We start from the raw sequence: 22358 nt of genomic DNA on the forward strand, positions 1-22358 counted from the left end.
GAGAGAGCGAGAGATGGGAGGAACAGAGTGAGAGAGAGAGGTGTATAGGGGAGGTAGAGAGAGGGGTAAGGGAACGGTGGTACTTTGATTCGTCAGTGACACTCAGAGCCTCCCAGTCAGTGTTATGCTGATTTCTCTCTCTTGTTCTCTGGTTACATTAGCATCACCCTGGCCTTTTCTTCCTGGCTGCACTACAATGACCCACTGCATCTCCAAGGAAATGTGTGCAGGCAAATGTACTGTCTGTCTGTGTATGTATGAATGAATGAGTGAGTGTGTCTGTTAATGCAATCCTGGCTCTCCACCTGGCCTTCATGAGTTTATCTGAGGACACACATCTACTCCCTGGAAGGTAGGTACCATAGGCAGACATGGTATGGGGCTTTAAGGGAGGCTGTGGGAATGGCTGCATGGAGGATTCTGTCTGTTTGCTTTCAGTTCAGTGTTGGGGATTAGAGGATTACAGGTTTGGTTCATGGGGATCACTGTTGTTGACGCAGCTACATGACCTTACAAGTTTCAGTTGATGTTATTTTATTAGACTATTTTAGTGTAGGGATAGTGTTCAGGCATGACATTTGATATAGGGGAACTACACATGTCGTAGAGAGAACGTCATTTGTCATATTTACCCTCACACTGTTGGAAATGGCTGAAAAAGCAGCATTCAAAAGTGTGACAGCAGTGTTGTATGTGTCCATGCATGTGTATATGTTCTGTACATGGAGGCTATCTAACAAGGTTGAAGCACTATCTGGAGTAGAATTAAATGACTGTTTTAGATTTAAATGTTCTGCATTGTGGGTCTCTACTGATTAGATTAAGGCAACAATGTCACCCCTTCTCCTCATGTGTCAAGCTGAACTTTTGTTTAGATCACAAATAATGTATTGCATCTTCCCGCTACAGATTATAAAAGTCCATTATGTGAATCGGCACTCTGGCAAATCCCTGGTTTCCAAAGCTATAATGATGGAAGATAAACTCAAGGCTTTATTGACCATTTTCCAAGAACTGCATCAAATGAAGGCAGACATTAGGTCAGGGAAGTGAACTACACAGTAGATCTTGATATTGAGTTACCCTTGATATCTGCTCGTCTCTAAAGCTCATCCAGTACCATGGAGTCTAACCTACACAGGGGCCTTTGGTATAAACACACGGACAGAGAAATGGAGACATTGGAAATGCAAAGAGACTCCAGAAAGCGGTCCTAAATGAGACCGAGTCTGGTGTGTTAGACCGAGTCTGGTGTGTTAGACCGAGTCTGGTGTGTTAGATCGAGTCTGGTGTGTTAGATCGAGTCTGGTGTGTTAGATCGAGTCTGGTGTGTTAGACCGAGTCTGGTGTGTTAGATCGAGTCTGGTGTGTTAGACCGAGTCTGGTGTGTTAGATCGAGTCTGGTGTGTTAGACCGAGTATGGTGTGCTAGACCGAGTCTGGTGTGTTAGACCGAGTTATTTATTTCACAAAATTGTTTGACTGAGGTTGTGTATTTATAGGCCTGGGGAGTAAAGAGTTTGTGTTTATTGACAGATGGAGATGGAGTATGTATGGAAATGTTTAGATGCGCCTAGATAGAGAATGTATGAGAGGGAGAGGAGTAACAGGGCACACAGGTTGTGTGTGTGTGTGTGTGCAAAACATTAGGAATATTGAGTTGGACCCCCTTTTTTCAGAACAGCCTCAATTCGTTGTGCATGGACTCTACAAGGTGTCAAAAGCGTTTCACAGGGATGCTGGCCCGTGTTGACTCAAATGCTTCCCACAGTTGTGTCAAGTTGGCTAGATGTCCTTTGGGTGTCCATATCTTGATACACACAACATTCACCCTCTGAATGGCACAAACACAATCCATGTCTCAATTGTCTCAAGGCTTAAAAATCCTTCTTTAACCTCTCCTCCCGTTCACTGATTGAATTGGATTTAACAAGTGACATCAATAAGGGATTATAGCTTTCAGCTGGTCAGCCTGTCATGGAAAGAACAATGTGCTTCATGTTTTGAACACATAGTGTATATAATACTGCTGTAATCTGAGTGCTGTTGATGTTTAAATGATTTCCAGGACCAGTCAAAAGTTTGGACACACCTACTCATTCAAGGGTTTTTCTTTATTTGTACTATTTTCTACATTGTAGAATAATAGTGAATACATCAAAACTATGAAATAACACATATGGAATCATGTAGTAAACAAAAAAGTGTTAAACAAATCAAAATATATTTTATATTTTGAGACTCTTCAAAGTAGCCACCCTTTGCCTTGATGACAGCTTTGCACACTCGTGGCATTCTCTCAACCAGATTCATGAGGAATGCATCTCAATTAACAGGTGTGCTTTGTTAAAAGTTAATTTTTGGAATTTCTTTCCTTTTTAATGTGCTTGAGCCAATCAGTTGTGTTGTGACAAGGTAGGGGTGGTATACAGAAGATAGCCGTATTTGGTAAAAGACCAAGTCCATATTATGGCAAGACCAGCTCAAATAGGCAAAGAGAAACAACAGTCCATCTATTACGACTTCCACCGAAGTTGGCTCCCCTGCCTGTTCGGGCGGTGCTCGGCGGTCGTCTTCACCATTCTACTAGCCGCCACCGATCCCTTTTTTGTTTGTCTGTTTGTTTTGTCTTATTAGTTTCACCTGTGTTTCTGTTGTTTGGTTTAATGAGCTTCACTATATGTAGTAGGTAGACCCGCCCTTGTTTTGTGCGGGATTGTCTTTATGTTACGTGTGTGCGTTTTAGGTAGAGGTGGATTTATTTTCTTAAACTTGGCACCCTGTGTTTTTTGGGTTGTCACGTTGTTGTCCGCGCCCTGTATTGTTGGGCTTATCATTTTGTGTGCCGAAGTAAAGAGCACTTTTGCACAGTGGAACTCTCTGCGTCTGATTCCTTCACCCACCTAGTCCCGCGTGACACCATCATTACTTTAAGATATGAAGGTCAGTCAATACGGAAAATTTCAATAACTTTGAAAATGTCTTAAAGTGCAGTCGCAAAAACAAACAAGTGCTTTGATGAAACTGGCTCTCATGAGGACTGCCACAGGAAAGGAAGACCCAGAGTTACCTCTGCTGCAGAGGATAAGTTACCAGCCTCAGAAATTGCAGACCAAATAAATGCTTCACAGTGTTCAAGTAACAGTCACATCTCAACATCAACTGTTCAGAAGAGATTGCGTGAATCAGGCCTTGAATTGCTGCAAAGAAACCACTACTAAAGGACACCAATAGTAATAAGAAGAGACTTGCTTGGGTCAAGAAACACGAGCAATGGACATTAGGCAGGTGGAAATCTGTCCTTTGGTCTGATGAGTCCAAATTAGATTTTTTGTTCCAACCGCCATGTCTTTGTGAGATGCAGAGTAGGTAAACGGATGATCTCTGCATGTGTAGTTCCCACTGTGAAGCATGGAGGAGGAGGTGTTATGGTTTGGGGGTGCTTTGCTGGTGACACTGTCTGTGATTTATTAAAAAATGTATTTAGAATTTACCATCTACTGCATCTTGCCTATGCCGTTTGGTCATCGCTCATCCATATATTTATATGTACATATTCTTATTCATTCCTTTACACTTGTGTGTATAAGGTAGTTGTTTTGAAATTGTTAGATTACTTGTTAGATATTACTGCATGGTCGGAACTAGAAGCACACGCATTTCACTACACTCAAATTTACATCTGCTAACCATGTGACCAATAAAATTTGATTTGAATTCAATGCCCACTTAATCAGCATGGCTACCATAGCATTCTGCAGCGATACACCATCCCATCTGGTTTGCGCTTAGTGGGACTATCATTTGATTTTCAACAGGACAATGACCCAACACACCTCCAGGCTGTGTAAGGGCTATTTGACCAAGAAGGAGAGTGATTCTGCATCAGATAACCTGGCCCCCATAATTCCTGACCTCAACCCAATTGAGATGGTTTGGGATGAGTTGGACCGCACAGTGAAGGAAAAGCAGCCAACAAGTGCTCAGCATTTGTGGGAACTCCTTCAAGACTGTTGGAAAAGCATTCCAGGTGAAGCTGGTTGAGAGAATGCTAAGAGTGTGCAAAGCTGTCATCAAAGCAAAGGGTGGCTACTTTGAAGAATCTCAAATATATTTTGATTTGTTTAACACTTTTTTTCACAGGATTCCATATTTGTTATTTAATAGTTGAGGTCTTCACTATTATTCTACAATGTAGAAAATAGTGAAAATAAAGAAAACCCTTGAAATGAGTAGGTGTGTCCAAACTTTTGACTGGTACTGTATATCTAAGCTAAAATCTTAAGAGGGCACTTTTGTGGATTGCATATATAAAAGAGTAAAAGACTTCATGTTAGTACTAGCTTTTAGATTTTTATGGATTTGAGCATCGTTGATGTCAGTAACAGTAGCATGTTGCAGTCCTATGTAATGTTTGCTCACAAACACGAATCAAACCATTACATACGAACTGGCTGTGAATGAGGCTAACTAACTGAATGCTGCATATCACCTGCAGTTGCCCTGACTAGGAACAAAAAAAATATCACCTCACCTCCCAGGAGAAAAAAAGCCATCTCTTACCTCTCAGGGACCCCAATGTGGAGGATTTGCCAAAGAAAAGTGGGCACTGGTTCAAGAGGTCTAATCTTTTTTCTTAATTAAGCAAAAGCATTGAAACTTTGTAGAAGTTAAATGTATGTTACTCATATAAAGATACAAATACAACAGGTTATCAGGGCTATATAGCCTACTAGCGGAGCCACTGATTGCCAATGGTGTCAGAGACAACCCATGAGGTCAGTTTACAGTGTGAGATTTGCCCATTAGTAAATCAATGACATTTGATATTCCATGTAGTACATGTGGTAGTGTTATTATTAGTTAATAACAGGGTGATTACATAATATGGTTAGGGGGAGGGGAATTTTGAGGCAGAACAGAGTGATGATGATGACATGAGTAGCTGGGGCAGCGAAAACATTTATTTGCATTCCTCTGGGCTGTTCTCCTTCCCATGGGAGCAGAGTAGTCTTAGGAAGGCTCTCCAACACTCAAATGCCCATTAGCCTGTCTTAGCTAACTCTATTTGTCAAGACGTCAGAAATTCTTTAGGAATTCTTACGGAGATGTAACAGAGGAAATGGAAGCAAGTCTAGTAGGCCTAAACTATTAATTTTTTTAGCAGCGCGGCCAGTGAAAATTGACCAGGGGGTAAGGGGGGTATGTCACAAAAAGCAACACAAAGCAGGACTAATATTCCTAAATACTGACTCAATGTACTTATAACCCATTGTCAACGGTATAGCTTTCGTAATCAATTGGACAATCAACTGCCATATCTGAATGTTTATCAAAGTTACTTAACATAACAAAGCAGGATCATTTAGATAGCTAAGATAAGGAGCCTTCACACATAACAAGCACACAATCATACCAAACAATGGATGTCAATGATGATAAATGGAAACTAGCTTCCTCCGCTGTCCCTGTCCCAATACTGGGTTTTAACCAGTGGGCCTCTGAACGCAAACACATATCCTCCTTGACAATGTACGGACCGGTTGACCTATAGAAAAGGATCGAATTCGTTAACTCCATTGGCAACATTTCAAGCTATCTCTGGAGTGAGCTTACGGCACATTCTTATCTCCTCCCATCTGGTTTGCACTTAGTAGGACTATCATTTGATTTTCAATAGGACAATGACACAACACACCTCCAGACTGTGTAAGGGCTATTTGACCAAGAAGCAGAGTGATGGAGTGCTGCTTCAGATGACCTGGCCTCCACAATCACCCAACCTCAACCCAATTGAGATGGTTTGGGATGAGTTGGACTGCAGAGTGAAGGAAAAGCAGCCAACAAGTGCTCAGCATATGTGGGAACTCCTTCAAGACTGTTGGAAAAGCATTCCAGGTGAAGCTGGTTGAGAGAATGCCAAGAGTGTGCAAAGCTGCCATCAAGGCAAAGGGTGGCTATTTTGAAGAATCTCAAATATAAAATATATTTTGAGTTGTTGAACACTTTTTTGGTTACTACATGATTCCATGTGTGTTATTTCATAGTGTTGATGTCTTCACCATTATTCTACAATGTAGAAAATAGTACAAATAAAGAAAAACTGGTACTGTACATATTCCACGTTTATTGATCACATTTTTACCAATACTGCAGAACGTTCTGTAATGATTCCTATGCTGAAGATGTATAACATATTTGTTGGTCTGATGTGTGTAATGAGGAGCATCCAGACGCTGCAGTTGATGCATTTATGAAATTGTTTCTTTCAGTTATTGATAGTTTCTTAATAGGTGCATGCCTGACTTTTAGAACTGTTAAGGCTCCATGGATTGATGATGTATTGAAACATTTCATGGTTGAGAGAGATTAAGCAAAAGGAGTGGCTAATAAGTCTGGCTGCACAGCTGATTGGCAAACTGTAAATTAAGAAATTATGTGACTGAACAAAAATAATAAGAAACTGTATTATGAAAGATACTACCGGTATATATAATTTTTGATGGAAAACTGCTTTGGTGTACTAAATGAAAATAAGAAAACCTAATTCAACTCCTTCTTTCATTGAATCTGAAGGCTCATTCATCACAAAACCTTTTGATATTGGCAATTATTTTAATGACTTTCATTGGCAAAGTGGTCAAACTCAGACATGAAATGACAACAACAAACTAAGCCATCATATTCATTCATAAAATACCAAATAATGAAAGTAAAACAGTGAACTTTTGAATTCTGCAAAGATAGTGTGGGACAGGTGGATAAAACTATTGTAGTTGTCATCAACTTCCAGTTAGAAACCAAGGAGAAGTCGTGGAATCCTACAGTAGAAACACATTTACTTTGTGGAGGGAGTACACGGATCAATTCTGTATGGCATTGAGTTATGTTTTTGTGGTCCTCAAATTCAATTCTGATGTAATGCATTGGTAAGAGTCTCTTCGAGGGTCATTCAGGTCCCTATTTTTATTTTGAGTCATTCCTCTAACTCATTCAATTGATAACACCCGGGCGGGCCCGAGCATTTCTGCCTCCATGCAAAAGATTTTCTAACTCACTGCTCATTTCATTTTAAGGAGCTTTTCACAGTATCATTTTAAGGAGCTTTTCGTGAATGAAAGCACTTCAAAGCCCCCTGCTTTTCTTGATATGCAATTTATGACAACAAGACTATTGACCAATAAGTGCACATGCTAATGTGGAGGAGAAGCCATGTAGAATATTCAGATGTGAGATGTAGCCTAAATGTGAGAGAGACTCAGTGGTATGAGAAGAGGCAGTTTTTGAGGACTGGTAAGATAAGGCATTAGGTCTCAAAGCCCATGCAGATCATGTGTTTATAATTATCTAATTTGAAAGAGACATCAAGGCACATGCATCCTGGGCAACCAAAGGGTTGATGTCCAGGTCATTTTTAGATTCATGACTAATGCAACTACATTTACTGCATCTAAATGTTTCATATATCTACAATACAGTCCAACTCTGAGGAATGGGCCATTAGAGAGTGGTTCTGATAAAGTGCCTCCCCCCAAAATGACAGTACATTAGCTGTGGGCAGTACATGCTGATAAATATATTGTTCAGCACAGAGCATCAAACTAGAGTTATGCTGTTAAGTCGTCAGAACGTTGTGGGAAACTGAAACCGCAGGATTATGGTGACATTTACTTGTCAGCCCTGGGTCGGTTGAGGGCGCTTTTACATGGAGAGCATGCACGGTTCAGCTCACTCCCACGACCTCAAGGCATCTCCAGAGGCCCACTTTGAGGATGTGACACACAACATGCCACATGTGACATGTATGTGAGGCAGTATGTGGTATTCAACATATTTGGATAGCTGATTCTTTAACGTGGAAAGGCAACAACATGCATGTGATGCACCACTTCTGTTTTTGAATTGTGATCATAACTGGCTTTGGCTTGATCCATTGATCCATCCAGGCGAACAGTATCATATGATTACCGTCTGAAGTTAAGCTCTTTACTTAGCAGTTAGCCTAGATGGAAACACAGTTTTAAGTTTGTTTTTTTCATATGCATGCTCTGCAAGTATAATCGTGTCACCGCTCACATGCTCATGTATACGGCAAACGCCTCAAATGTATTTCAGACTGTATATGGCCACCACTATGCTACAACAGGCACTGATCCCACCAGTTCTCCCGAGTCAAGACCATCACACAGTACGAGTGACATTTCTAGTTAAAGTGGAATACCATGTCAAAGTGGAATAATGTTTTTCTAAATCTTTGCATGTTAATTAAAAATGAACAGCTGGAATGTCTTGAGTCAATAACTATTCAACCGCTTTGTTATGGCAAGCCTAAATAAGTTCAGGAGTAAAAATGTGCTTAACAAGTCACATATTACGTTGCATATACTCACTCTGTGTGCAATAAGTGTTTAACATGGTTTTTGAATGGCTACCTCATCTCTGTATCCTATACATACAATTAACTGCAAGGTCCCGTCATTGAGCAGTGAATTTGAAACACAGATTCAACCACAAAGACCAGGGAGGTTTTCCAATGCCTCACAAAGAAGGGCACCTACTGTATTGGTAGATGGGTAAAATAAAATAAAAATGCAGACATTGAATATCCCTTTGAGCATGGTGAAGTTATTAATTACACTTTGGCTGGTGTATCAATACACCCAGTCACTACAAAGATACAGATGTCCTTCCTAACTCAGTTGCCAGAGAGGAAGGAAACCGCTGGGGGATTTCACCATGAGGCCAATGGTGACTTTAAAACAGTTACAGAGTTTAATGGCTGTGATAGGAGACAATTGTGAATGGATCAACAACATTGTAGTTACTCTACAATACTAACCTAATTGACAGAGTGAAAAAATATTCCAAAACATGCATCCTCTTTGTTACAAGGCACTAAAGTAATACTGAAAAAAATGTGGCAAAGCAAATCCCTTTTTGTCCTGAATACAGTGTTATGTTTAGGGCAAATTCAATACAACACAATACTGAGTACCACTCTCCATATTTTCAAGCATAATGGTGGCTTCATCATGTTATGGGTATGTAGAGTTTTTTAGGATAAAAAATAAACAGAATGGAGCTAAGCACAGGCAAAATCCTAGAGGCACTGGCAGATGAATCTACCTTCCAGCAGGACAATTGTCAATGGTGTATTGGAGGCAAAGTCATGTGTAGGAGAGCAGAGTATAATGAACAGGCACATTTTTATTAAAGTTCCAAAAACGAGAGCACTATATAAATCAAACGCGCTCAAAAAAAGTTACATAAAAGTAAAGCGCGTAAACTAACACTACATGACATGAAACAATTACCGGTACACACAAAATATGATGGGAAACAGAGGGTTAAATACAAGTAGATTGAATGTGGAAATGAAAACCAGGTGTGTATGGAAACAAGACAAGACAAATGGATATATGAAAAATGGATTGGTGATGGCTAGAAAGCCGGTGACGTCGATCGCGGAACGCCGCCCGAACAAGGAGAGTAGCCGACTTCGGCGGAAGTCGTGACAACAATAGCCTAAAACACAAGGCCAAATATACACTGGAGCTGCTTACAAAGAAGACATTGAATGTTCCTGAGTGGCTTAGTTACAGTTTTGACTTAAATCTACTTGAAAATCTATGTCAAGACTTAAATGGTTGTGTAGCAACAAAATATTGACTCAGGAGTGTGAATACTTATATACATTATATATTTCTGTATTTAAATTTTCCATAAATTAGCAAACATTTCTAAAAACATGTTTTCACTTCGCCATTATGGGATATTGTGTGTAGATGGGTGAGAGAAAAAACTATTGAATCAATTTTGAATTCGGTAAACTTCCCCTCCACAAAATACAGCTAACAGATCTTTTTATAAATAATTATGATAAAACATGGGCTTAAAAATGAAGTTTAGTAAATAAATTAACATCTAAACATTTTTAAAACAGTACAAATCTGAGGGTGCCCCCTATGGGCATGTCGCCACTGCCTGCACTCATGAGCATTCCTAACTGTGTTCAAACAGGTAGAGACATGCACAGAGGGAGATACATGACGGAATAGATACAGTATTAAAAATAACACAGTAGTGTCAATTGTAAATCATTGACTTCTGATATTTGTGCAGGCCATCTAAGTTTGGACATCTAAACTGGATCTGTGGAAGCATCTCAAATGGCAACCTATTTCCTATATAGTACACTACTGTTGACCAGGGCTCAGTATTGCACTAAATAGGGAGTAGGGTTCCAATTGGGACACAGCCTTTGTTCGTCACTATCCAGGTCCCCCAGTACACTAGAGCTGACCAGAGCAGCTATTCAACTGAACTCAAAGACACATTATCTTTGGCACAGTTCAGCTGGTACCACAAAAAACAGATTAGCCACAGTTGACCAACGTCGCAGTTCAGCCGGTCAACTAGTGGTAATGCAGCTTTCTAATGTGGTGACAAGCATTCATGGATGCAAACACACACGATCACGCATGAGCTGTACACACACACACACACACACACACACACACACACACACACACACACACACACACACACACACACACACACGAGGGTGTTCTGGTACTCATTGTAAAGGTTGTCAATGTCGTTCTCCTCCTCAGACGAGGAGGAGCATGGATCGGACCAAGATGCGGAGTAGGAGGTATTCATGATTTTAATGGCAAACCAACAAACACTACAAATTAACAAAACAACAAACGTGACTAACCTGCAACAGTCCTGTGTGGCCCAAATGCTAACACAGGAAACAAACACCCACAAAACACCAGTGAAACCCTGGCTGCCTTAGTATGACTCTCAATCAGAGACAAACGATACACACCTGTCTCTAATTGAGAATCATACCAGGCCGAACACAAAACCCCACATAGAAATAGAAAACATAGACTGCCCACCCAACACTCACGCCCTGACCAATAAAGACATATAAAACAAGAGAAAACAGGTCAGGAACGTGACACTCATGTACTGTTACTAGTGAGCATGCCTGTTTCTTGGAAAAACACAGCGAGTAGAACAAGAACATCCACTGTAGCTAACATCCTGTTATTTTACACAGTATATGTTAAGTAGGTCAACGATGTGAACTCACTGTTCTCTGTGCGGTTTCAATAAAGAAAATCTGTTTGTGATGTTAATGGTTATTGCATGGATCATTTACACCAGGCTCAAGTACCCATCTGAAATATGACTGAGGTACCTTAACCACCAGCAGTTCCATGTGTTGTCATGACATGATCAGTAAATTCAGACAACCAACCCATTTGATAATGTCTGTCAAGCACCCACGTAACATTGTTGCCTACATGTACCTGAATATATCGGATAGGGTTGTTATGTAATCATGTGAAACATAATGACAAGTCACTCTACTGGAAATTGATATTCAGGTCAAGGGGAAATGCAAGGAGTAATGAGTTCTGTGGAGCGCTTCCAACCAGACTCAATTACTGAGCATCACTATGTTATATAGCCTTGCTTCTACGGCACCGATGTTGTAATAAATTATTAATATTTCCTAGAGTTGTGGTGGTAGAACTACTGTAACAGTCAAACGTTTGCACACCTACTCATTCAAGGGTTTTTCTTCATTTTTACTATTTTCTACATTGTACAATAATAGTACAATAATAATAGTACAATAATAGTGAAATCAAAATATATTTTATGTTTGAGATTCTTCAAAGTAGCCACCCTTTGACTTGATGACAGCTTTGCACACTCTTGGCATTCTCACAACCAGCTTCATGGGGTAGTCACCTGGAATGCATTTCAATTAACAGGTGTGCATTGTTAAAAGTTAATTTGTGGAATTTATTTCAGTTGTGTTGTTTAAGACATCAGTCAATCTGGAAATTTTTAAGAACAAAAAACCTTTATGTGTTATTTCATAGTTTTGATGTCTTCACTACTTTCTACAATGTATAAAATAGTAAAAATAAAGAAAAACCCTTGAATGAGTAGGTGTGTCCAAACTTTTGACTGGTACTGTATATCTTGCTGTGTAAGGTATTGAAATACTTATTGGAGCATGGCTACAGGTTCAAGGACTCTCTCTGTATGACTGAATGAATGTTGACCTAAATGTTTATTTTTAACAAAGTTCCCTGGGCACGTCAAATAAGGTAGCAGATTTAGTTTGATGACTGTGTTGGGTTGCATATAAAACCATACTGTAATGTGCAATGCATTGCTGCCTTCTCGTTTAGAGAAAATCTGTCTGCACATAAAATGTGACACACTTGGCTTGTCTCACACTTACACCCTCATCATCATGCAAACACATTGGTAACACTTTACATTAGGGTATAATTTATAAAGGGTTTATAAGTAGCTTATAAACTGTTAATAATTTGTTTATAGATAGGCAATCAATCCTTATTCATTTGGTTACTAAATATGGACTAGAAAAATAAGCAAACTTCGTAACCTACATAAGGAGGGATGCTTGAGGGCCATGAATGTCTAGGGAGATTAGAGCCTCTGGAGGATGGGGAGGCCCATTCAGAACACGAGTGGTGTTCAAGACCTTTTGTGTTTTTCTTATTTCCTGGCTTTAATTAGATTTTTTATTTAGCTTTTCTCTGTCTGCATAATACAAACTCAATTCCTCAGCAGGAACCATTTCCATGTGGACAGCTAGGGTCTCTGAACTGGCTTTGTCCAGCTCCTCTGCATGACTCATAACGTGTGTCTCTGATATAATACTTTTGCTAGTCAGGCTTTATTAGCAGAGGGACTGCAGGCTTCTCCAACATCCCTTACATCAACCGTAACAGACATGTCCAATAACCTCTGGGTATCATATAACATCAGTGTGTGTGCGCGGTAGAAAAAAATTAAGATTTACCATCTGCTCAACGCTCTCTGGAGCAACTTTAAGCTCCCATTTATCTCAATCTCCCTCTTTGTCTCTCTCATTACTAATCTTCTCTGTGGGATATTTGGGTTCAGTGAGATACTCAGACTTTTTGGGCATTAATCTTTAGGTGCCACTGTATCTGCTGTGAAACGTTCAATCTCTCCAACTATATATCCCTCTGTTGTGCCTTTCTACCGCTTCAAATGCATGCCTTTACCACAGAATCTTGGTCTTTATCTAACAACACTCCTCCTATAGTATATGCCATCCACTCTGCAGAAACTGCAGCATATAACATAATAATACAGCCTCCTTAACACATCTACTCCAATATACGCCACATACAAACCAGCAGCTGCTGGGTGAAGAGCACACATTCAAACTCGCAAAGGTACAGGCAGTGTCTTGATTCAGTGCTCAACACAGCTCTCTGCATAACCACAGTCCAAAATCTTGGCACAATTTGTGTCTCTGCAAATATATTTATTGTAAATACATTTATGGTGCATGGTTTTCAACGGTGTGATTTGGCTTGTATTTATCTCTCCGGAGCAGTTAAATCAGATTAGCCAGAAAGTAGGGCCCTTTTGAAAAAATATGTTAGGCCAACTCATTCTTTTAAAATCTATGTATTTCCATCTTTTCCCTTTTTTTGCTTATCAAAAGCAGACAACTGTAGAGCTAATAACAACAACAAATAGTGTAGGGAAGCCTTTGTTGCTATGCTACTTTCTCACTTCCATTTTCTATTCGTTTCTCCTCTGATTTTTCCTTTGTCACTCATTCACTGATTATTAAATTAGATGATTCAGAGAGAACTTGTGTCTGTAATTAACTCTGGCAAACACAACGTAATTACATAATTAATACAATTAACTGCACTACTGTTTTCTGACTAACCGTTACACTTCTCTGTCCTCTCCAGATGGGAAATGCTTCAGACACAACCCTGTTTGTCTCCACAATCTCAAAGGAGCTTGACTTCCTCATGGGCACTTTCTACAGCATATTCTGTGAGTTCCTATTCCCTGTCAATGGGTCAAATTTACTCACTGTTGATCCAGTCCTTACATTTGGGTAAATCTGATTCCAGCTAAGGGGAGCCAGTTACAGCCACATACAGATCAGATAGAAGCGTCAAGGCATTTACCCTCATCCATTCTTAAGAGTACTGTATGATTTTATGCCTGGATATATACCCTGATTTGACATATTCCTAATTCTTCCTCTATGTTTAGGTCTTTATTTACAGTGCATTCTGAAAGTATTCAGACCCCTTCCCCTTTTCCACATTTTGTTACGTTACAGCCTGATTCTAAAATTGATAAAATCATTTCCCCCCCTCAATCTACACACAATACTCCATAATGACAAAGCCAAAACAGGTTTGTCGAAATGTTTGCAAACGTTTTAAATATAAGAAACAAAAATAAATGATTTACTAACAGTTGAAGTTGGAAGTTTACAAACACCTTAGCCAAATACATTTAAACTCAGTTTTTCACCATTCCTAACATTTAATCCTCGTAAAAAGTCCCTGTCTTAGGTCAGTTAGGAACACCACTTTTTTTAAAGAATGTGAAATGTCATAATAATAGTAAAGAGATTGATTTTTTTCAGCTTTTATTTATTTAATCATATTCCCAGTGGGTCAGAAGTTTACATACACTCAATTAGTATTTGGTAGCATTGCCTTTAAATTGTTTAACTTGGGTCAAACGTTTCAGGTAGCCTTCCACAAGCTTCCTACAATGAGTTGGGTGAATTTTGGCCCATTCATCCTGACAGAGCTGGTGTAACTGAGTCAGGTTTGTAGGCCTCCTTGCCCGCACACGCTTTTTCAGTTCTGTCCACAAATGTTTTATAGGACTGAGGTCAGGGCTTTGTGATGGCCACTCCAATACCTTGACTTTGTTGTCCTTAAGCCATTTTGCCACAACATTGGAAGTATGCTTGGGGTCATTGTCCATTTGGAAGACCCATTTGCGACCAAGCTTTAACTTCCTGACTGATGTCTTGAGATATTGCTTCAATATATCCACATAATTTTCCATCCTCATGATGCCATCGATTTTGTGAAATGCACCAGTCCTTCCTGCAGCAAAGAACCTCCACAACATGATGCTGCCACCCCTGTGCTTTACGGTTGGGATGGTGTTCTTCGGCTTGCAAGCCTCCCCCTTTTTACTCCAAACATAACAATGGTCATTATGGCCAAACAGTTCTATTTTTGTTTCATCAGACCAGAAGACATTTCTTCAAAAAGTATGATCTTTGTCCCCATGTGCAGTTGCAATCCGTAGTCTGGCTTTTTTATGACGGTTTTGGAGCAGTGGCTTCTTCCTTGCTGAGCGGCCTTTCCGGTTATGTTGATTGATATAGGACTTGTTTACCTGTGGATATAGATACTTTTGTACCTGTTTCCTCCAGCATCTTCACAAGGTCCTTTGCCGTAATTTCTGGGATTGATTTGCACTTTTTGCACCAAAGTACGTTCATCTCTAGGAGACAGAACACGTCTTCTTCCTGAGCGGTATGACGGCTGCGTGGTCCCACTGTGTTTATACTTGCGTACTATTGTTTGTACAGATGAACGTGTTACCTTCAGGTTCGTTTCAGGTTCGCAAAAATGTCAAAAAAACTGTTTTTGCTTTGTCATTATGGGGTGTGTAGATTGAGGATATTTAAAAAAAAATATATATTTTAGAATAACGATGTAACGTACATTTTTGGGGGAAAAAGTCAAGTGGTCTGAATACTTTTAGAATGCACTGTAGTTATCATTCTCTTTTTTCCCCTCATATTTCATTCTCTTTCTCTTCTAGGTGTTCTGTCTCTCCTGGGGAATGGCATCTTGCTGCTTGTTGCGTATCGTAAGCGATTGTCCTTGAAGCCAGCCGAGTTCTTCATCATAAACCTGTCCATCAGCGACCTTGGGATGACCCTGTCTTTATTCCCTCTGGCCATTCCCTCAGCATTCGCTCACAAGTATTTCTTGTTCATGGAACAAAAAAACCCTAGGGCATTATCGAGAAATCATCGTTATTCTATGCTGCAATGATAATGACTAAATATCTCACTGAAAACTTTCTTCTGTCTAACTCTCTTATCTCCCCACTGTGTAGGTGGCTGTTTGATGAGATCACCTGTCAGTTTTACGCTATGTGTGGGGTTCTGTTTGGTCTGTGCAGTCTGACCAACCTCACAGCTCTCTCTTCCATCTGCTGCCTCAAAGTCTGCTTCTCTTACTATGGTGAGTTAGATGTCATTGGGATATAATCTAACCTTAATTTTTTGTTGTATGTTAATCTCTGAGATGGTGAAGTAGTCTGTTAAAACTGATGCAATCTAATGTGCCCTTTCGAGATGAATAAAGCACTATTTTATCTTATGTCAAAATGCTAATTTCTCCTCCTTCCTTTTCCCCTCTGTCCCATTTTCCATCCTCAGGCAATAAATTCTCCTCATCCCATGCCTGCTTCCTGGTGGTGGCAGTGTGGTGTTATTCCTCTGTGTTTGCCATCGGTCCCCTGGCACATTGGGGACACTACAGAGCAGAGCCTTATGGCACTGCCTGCTGCATTGATTGGAACGTACCCAACCACGAGCTGTCTGCCCTGTCCTACATTGTCTGCCTGTTCCTCTTCTGCTACGCTCTGCCCTGCACCGTCATCTTCCTCTCCTACATCTTCATCCTGCTGACGGTGCGCGGCTCTCACCAGGCCGTCCAGCAGCATATGTCACCCCAGACCAAGACCACCAACGCACACGCCCTCATCATCAAGGTCAGAGTATCCCGGTGTCAGCAGTCCAGTTCACAACAACAACAGCTCAGGGATTATGTAATTTTGTGTGTGGTTAGACTTGTATAGTTTGCAGGGTCTGTGCCAAAGTTATAAAGCATTATATTATACCTTGCGACTAAGTCAAGTGATATTGAATATTTATGGCTGTTTATATATTGTGTGTGTTTTTAAACAGTTGTCAGTAGCAGTATGCATCGGCTTCCTGGGTGCATGGAGCCCTTACGCCATAGTGGCCATGTGGGCGGCATTTGGTGATGCCACTCTGGTGCCTCCTACTGCATTCGCCCTGGCGGCCATCTTTGCCAAATCGTCCACCATCTACAATCCTATGGTCTACCTCCTTTGCAAACCAAACTTCCGCAAGTGTCTTTGTCGAGACACATCCACGTTCCGCAATAGGATCTACAGGGGCAGCCCCCGGCCTGAACAGAAAGATCCATTTGGATCCACATCCCAGAGAAACAACAAGGACATGAGTGTATCAAACGGACAGCCAGAGAGCCACAGGGCATGTCTGCACTGTGCCGAGGATGGAGCACACTGCCACACAGGGACCACACCCCAGAGGACTGCCCGAATACGGTCAGGCTCCACCTACAGCAATGCGACTGTCAGTCAACTCTCTGCTAAACAACAGACTCCTTTCCTCTAGTAGTGAATCAGAACTGTATCCTACCCTAATCATTCAGGCAGGGATGGAGATGGCCATGTGGAAAGACATGGCCAGGATGGGAGACACACCCTGTACCAACACACCCTGTACCAAAAAGGATTGGTGGAATTCAGTTAAGCACACAGGGCAAGATGTCAGTATCTGTGAGAGACTGGCCCATCATGCCTCATCAGCGTTTGCCTCCGCTACAAAACAGTGCATGCATCCTGTGGCCTCCATCCCCCCAAACATACATATGTTTTTAGCTGGCCGAGTTGCCGGTATTGGCGCTTATTTGTGCAATATTTGTTAATGCCTCCATTCCAGATAGCCATTATTGGCATTACAGCAAGATGCAGCCAGCCTCAGCATCCCTATAGGGAGAGCCTCAGTCCATCCTGTTCTGACCAAGGTCATTGCCAAAGGACCACAGCTTCAAGGTTGGATATTTTGCAAAAAACATATTTCTTGAAATGTTTATGTACGTCAGCAGCTGTTGTACTCCGTCTCACTCACCATAGCAAACAAGTTGGTCAATGCAAACAACAAAGAACATTAAGTTGTACAAGATGCCTAAGGACAAAATTGTTAACTGAAATATTTAAATATATTTATAAAAGAGAACATTTATTGTTATAAGTGCAGTGGATTTATCCAGGACAATCACATAGCAAGGAGACGGAACCAAAGGAAATAGGAGCCCAATGATCCCACACATTATGCAATGTTCACATCCGTGTAGTGGGGGCGATATGAAAATCTTATAGCTAATCACTAAACTTGTCTGGTGATACCGTGCCAGTGTAGAGAGAGGCCTTGGCAAAATTTCTCCTGACATTATTTCTAATACATTGTTGATAGTACTGAGCTGTGAAGCAGGCCTTGCCCTGGATTTCCCTTCGGACCATTGTGTTGTTGTGCTGTAGGCTTTGATGTGTATTTGTAATAAGAGAGCATATCTAGGCTATATTTTCATCATGATGTCCTTATTAAATCTGTGAAACAAATATGAGGAAATTGCTTTAATTAGCTAATTTTAGAAACAATATGGAAACTACCAGTCTGGTACGTGGTTATAATTGTTTGAAATGTAAGTCATGTTTCAAAACGGCCCATCAAAATAGGCCTACCTTGTCACAGGTTAGAGGTCATCGTGGAGTGTTATCCCTGAGGGTGCCACAGGAGGGCATCCTTATGTTTCTAGTGTCCATGTGAGCCTGATTAGGATTACTGGGTTCACCTAGTTTAGGACTATTTAGGTTCCTCTATGGAACTGGGCCGGTTGCTCAGGCCTCTTGTCTTGTTTTGTGTTGTACTCATGTGCACTTGCTTTGTTGTTTTTTCTGTGAATACTTCAGTAAACATTCTGGATTTACCCTCACCTCTGCCTGCTGTGTTTCTCTGCGTCTGGGTACGAGTTCATACTAGAGTTATTGTCACATACCTGTTCTGATGGGCAGGGAGGTTCAGGCCTGCATGCTGTGGGTCAGGTAAGGTAAAGTCATTATTTGTGACATGACAGATATCATGTGCCGTAGTTTAATGAGATTAGATTAACCATCTCTGTTTTTCAATAACATTTTCACGGCTGCAAACATTTGAAGAAGGCTTGGCGTGAGATTTGCTGTGTGAATTTCATTGCCCTAGATGGAAAATGTTACTGTTTTAAAGCTAATTCCCTGCAATTCTACATATTTTGACATGGCTTAGACGTATGACCAGGATGGGAAAAAAAATAAACCACAGGTCAGGTGTATTCAGGATTCTTTAAACATTAACTGTTTGCCTCCCCTGAAGTGCTAGGGGTTTTAAAATGTTCTTGTTATGAAAACACATTTCTCAAATCACCAAACCTTAAAAAAAATATCAAATGAATATTAATAATCAGGTGGTTTATTCCTACTAGTTGAATATCCTTGCCATCGTCTTACTCTACATAGACACAATGTGATATGTCTGCTGCCTTTTCGTTGTCACCGCCTTAACGGCAAACACCAAAATGAGGGGACTAATGCAAGTGTTGATTAAATCGACTTTAAATCGATTAATTCCACTACCTTGACCCTATCTGCTCCTGCACCATGCCAACGACCAGGGAGAATGGGACACCACCACTCAACACACCCTGTAACTCGTCTGAAGTCAAATCTTGTATACCCAAACATCTCTGCAGCTGCCACCACAACATCAATTTTCTGTGATTTACGTTCCATTTCTGCAGTACAGTTGATGACCATTGCTATGAACGCTAAGAAGCCAACCTTACTGAAGCATATATCACTCGTTGGCCTATCCCTCTGTGCTGGCACAGATTTACTACTCACCCTTGACCTATCTTCCTCTACTTTCTTCACTGCCTCAGCATACTACATGTTCTTCACTACTCTGACTCTAGCCACCTCAACCTGTCTCTCGCACCGGACACATCCGATCCCCAGCCACATGGGCACACCTTCAGTTGACACATACATCTTTATCCACCGAAACTACACAATCCTCTGTCCCATACCCTCCTGCACACTTCCCACATCTTGGAATCTCCTTCCTACACACTGCTGTGACATGACCATAAACGTTGCAAGATTAACAGCTGTTATTGTGTGACTTCTAGTGGTGTAAAGTACTTAAGTAAAAATACTTGAAAGTACTGCTTAAGTAGTTTGAGGTACAATTGGGTACTTTTTCCACCCCTGCCTGTATCAACATGACTGAATATAAAATTTTCCTGTTGGGATGGTTAGCGTTCCCGGTCGATGACGGTTTTCCATTAATTGCCTATGGCAATCTCTGTTAAGCAGATCCAAGAGCAGATCATTCCAATAGTGACAATTTAACCTTCGCAAATTTAACCTTCATCTGCTGTCGACATCATGATACAATTTGAGAGCATTAGTTAGCTCCAAAAGCTGTGAATCCTAAAATATGATAGACATAAAATACATTATTCTGACAGGTGCTAGGGAGAAAATCAAATAAAATGTTACTTGTCACGTGGCGAATAAAACAGGTGTAGACGTTAACGTTATAAGCCCTTTTCCAACAATGCAAATCAAATCAAAAATCACAATTTATTTGTCACATGCGCCGAATACAACAGATGTTAGAGTGAAATGCTTACTTACTGTACAAGCCCTTAACCAACTTAGCAGTTTAGAAAAATAAAAGTAACAAATAATTAAAGCGCAGCAGTAAAATAAGAATAGTGAGGCTATATCCAGGGGGTACCGGAACAGAGTCAATGTGCGGGGGCACAGGTTAGTCGAGGTAATTGTGGTAATATGTACATGTAGGTAGAGATATTAAAGTGAGTATGTATAGATAATAACAGAGAGTAGCAGCAAAGTAAAAAGAGGGGGGGGGGGGGGGCAATGCAAATAGTCTGGGTAACCATTTGATTAGATGTTCAGGAGTCTTCTGGCTTGGGGGTAGAAGCTGTTTAGAAGCCTCTTGGACCTAGACTTGGCGCTCCGGTACCGCTTGCCATGCGGTAGCAGAGAGAACAGTCTATGACTAGGCTGGCTGGAGGCTTTGACAATTTTTAGGGCCTTCATCTGACACTGCATTGTATAGAGGTCATGGATGGCAGGAAGCTTGGCCCCAGTGATGTAGTGGGCCGTACTCACTACCCTCTGTAGTGGCTTGCGGTCGGAGGCCGAGTAGTTGCCATACAAGGCAGTGATGCAACCGGTCAGGATGCTCTCGCTGGTGCAGCTGTAGAGGATCTGAGGACCCATGCCAAATGTTGTCAGTCTCTTGAGGGGGAATAGGCTTGTCATGCCCTCTTCACAACTGTCTTGGTGTGCTTGGACCATGTTAGTTTGTTGGTGATGTGGACGCCAAGGAGCTTGAAGCTCTCAACCTGCTCCACTACAGCCCTGTCGATGAAAATGGGGGCGTGCTCAGTCCTCCTTTTCCTGTAGTCCACAATCATCTCCTTTGTCTTGATCACGTTGAGGGAGAGGTTGTTGTCCTTGCACCACGCGGTCAGGTCTCTCACCTCCTCCCTATAGGCTGTCTCGTCATTGTCGGTGATCAGGCCTACCACTGTTTTCATCTGCAAAGTTAATGATGGTGTTGGAGTCGTGCCTGGCCGTGCAGTCATGAGTGAACAAGGAGTACAGGAGGGGACTGAGCACGCACCCCTGAGGGGCCCCCGTGTTGAGGATCAGCGTGGCGGATGTGCTGTTATCTACCCTTACCACCTGGGGGAGGCCCGTCAAGAAGTCCAGGATCCAGTTGCAGAGGGAGGTGTTTAGTCCCAGGGTCCATAGCTTAGTGATGAGCTTTGAGGGCACTATGGTGTTGAACGCTAAGCTGTAGTCGATGAATAACATTCTCACATAGGTGTTCCCTTTGTCCAGGTGTGAAAGGGCAGTGTGGAGTGCAATGGAGATTGTGGATCTGTTGGGGCAGTATGCAAATTGGAGTGGGTCTTGAGTTTCTGGGATAATGGTGTTGATGTGAGTCATGACCACTCTTTCAAAGCACTTCATGGCTACAGACGTGAGTGCTACGGGTCGGTAGTCATTAAGCAGGTTACTTTAGTGTTCTTGGGCACAGGGACTATGTTGATCTGATTGAAACATGTTGGTATTACAGACTCAGACCGGGAGAGGTTGAAAATGTCTGAAGACACTTGCCAGTTGGCCAGCACATGCTCGGAGTACATGGTAATCCGTCTGGTCCTGCAGCCTGTGAATGTTGACCTGTTTAAAGGTCTTACTCAGATCGGCTGCAGAGAGCGTGATTACACAGTCGTCCAGAACAGCTGATGCTGTTCATGCATGTTTCAGTGTTACTTGCCTTAAAGCGAGCATAGAAGTAAGCTTGTCTGGTAGGCTTGTGTCACTGTGAAGCTCTCGGCTGTGCTTCCTTTTGTAGTCTGTAATAGTTTGCAAGCCCTGCCACATAAGAGGAGCGTCGGAGCCGGTGTAGTACGATTTGATCTTAGTCCTGTATTGATGCTTTGCCTGTTTGATGGTTCGTCGGAGGGCATAACGGGATTTCTTATAAGCTTCAGGGTTAGA

The 22358-nt window shown here is 41.4% G+C and overlaps 1 protein-coding gene across 1 annotated transcript; it reads left to right on the forward strand.

The window, feature by feature from the left end:
* The first annotated feature begins 88 nt into the window (after positions 1 to 88).
* On the forward strand, positions 89 to 18712 carry LOC129860315 (opsin-5-like). Its single transcript, XM_055930637.1, has 6 exons — positions 89 to 352; positions 13799 to 13886; positions 15699 to 15861; positions 15999 to 16126; positions 16324 to 16658; positions 16855 to 18712. The coding sequence occupies exons 2-6, from the start codon at positions 13799 to 13801 to the stop codon at positions 17329 to 17331; spliced, it is 1191 nt and encodes a 396-aa protein (XP_055786612.1). The 5' UTR covers positions 89 to 352; the 3' UTR covers positions 17332 to 18712.
* Positions 18713 to 22358: the final 3646 nt, after the last annotated feature.

The sequence above is a fragment of the Salvelinus fontinalis genome, chromosome 8 (assembly GCF_029448725.1).
Source record: "Salvelinus fontinalis isolate EN_2023a chromosome 8, ASM2944872v1, whole genome shotgun sequence".
NCBI classification, from domain to species: Eukaryota; Metazoa; Chordata; class Actinopteri; order Salmoniformes; family Salmonidae; genus Salvelinus; species Salvelinus fontinalis.

Coding starts and splice junctions, on each gene's coding strand:
- LOC129860315 (XM_055930637.1), top strand. CDS start 13,799: ATGGGAAATGCTTCAGACACAACCCTGTTTGTCTCCACAATCTCAAAG. Junction 13,887..15,698: donor CACTTTCTACAGCATATTCT/GTGAGTTCCTAT, acceptor TTTCTCTTCTAG/GTGTTCTGTCTCTCCTGGGG. Junction 16,659..16,854: donor CACACGCCCTCATCATCAAG/GTCAGAGTATCC, acceptor GTTTTTAAACAG/TTGTCAGTAGCAGTATGCAT.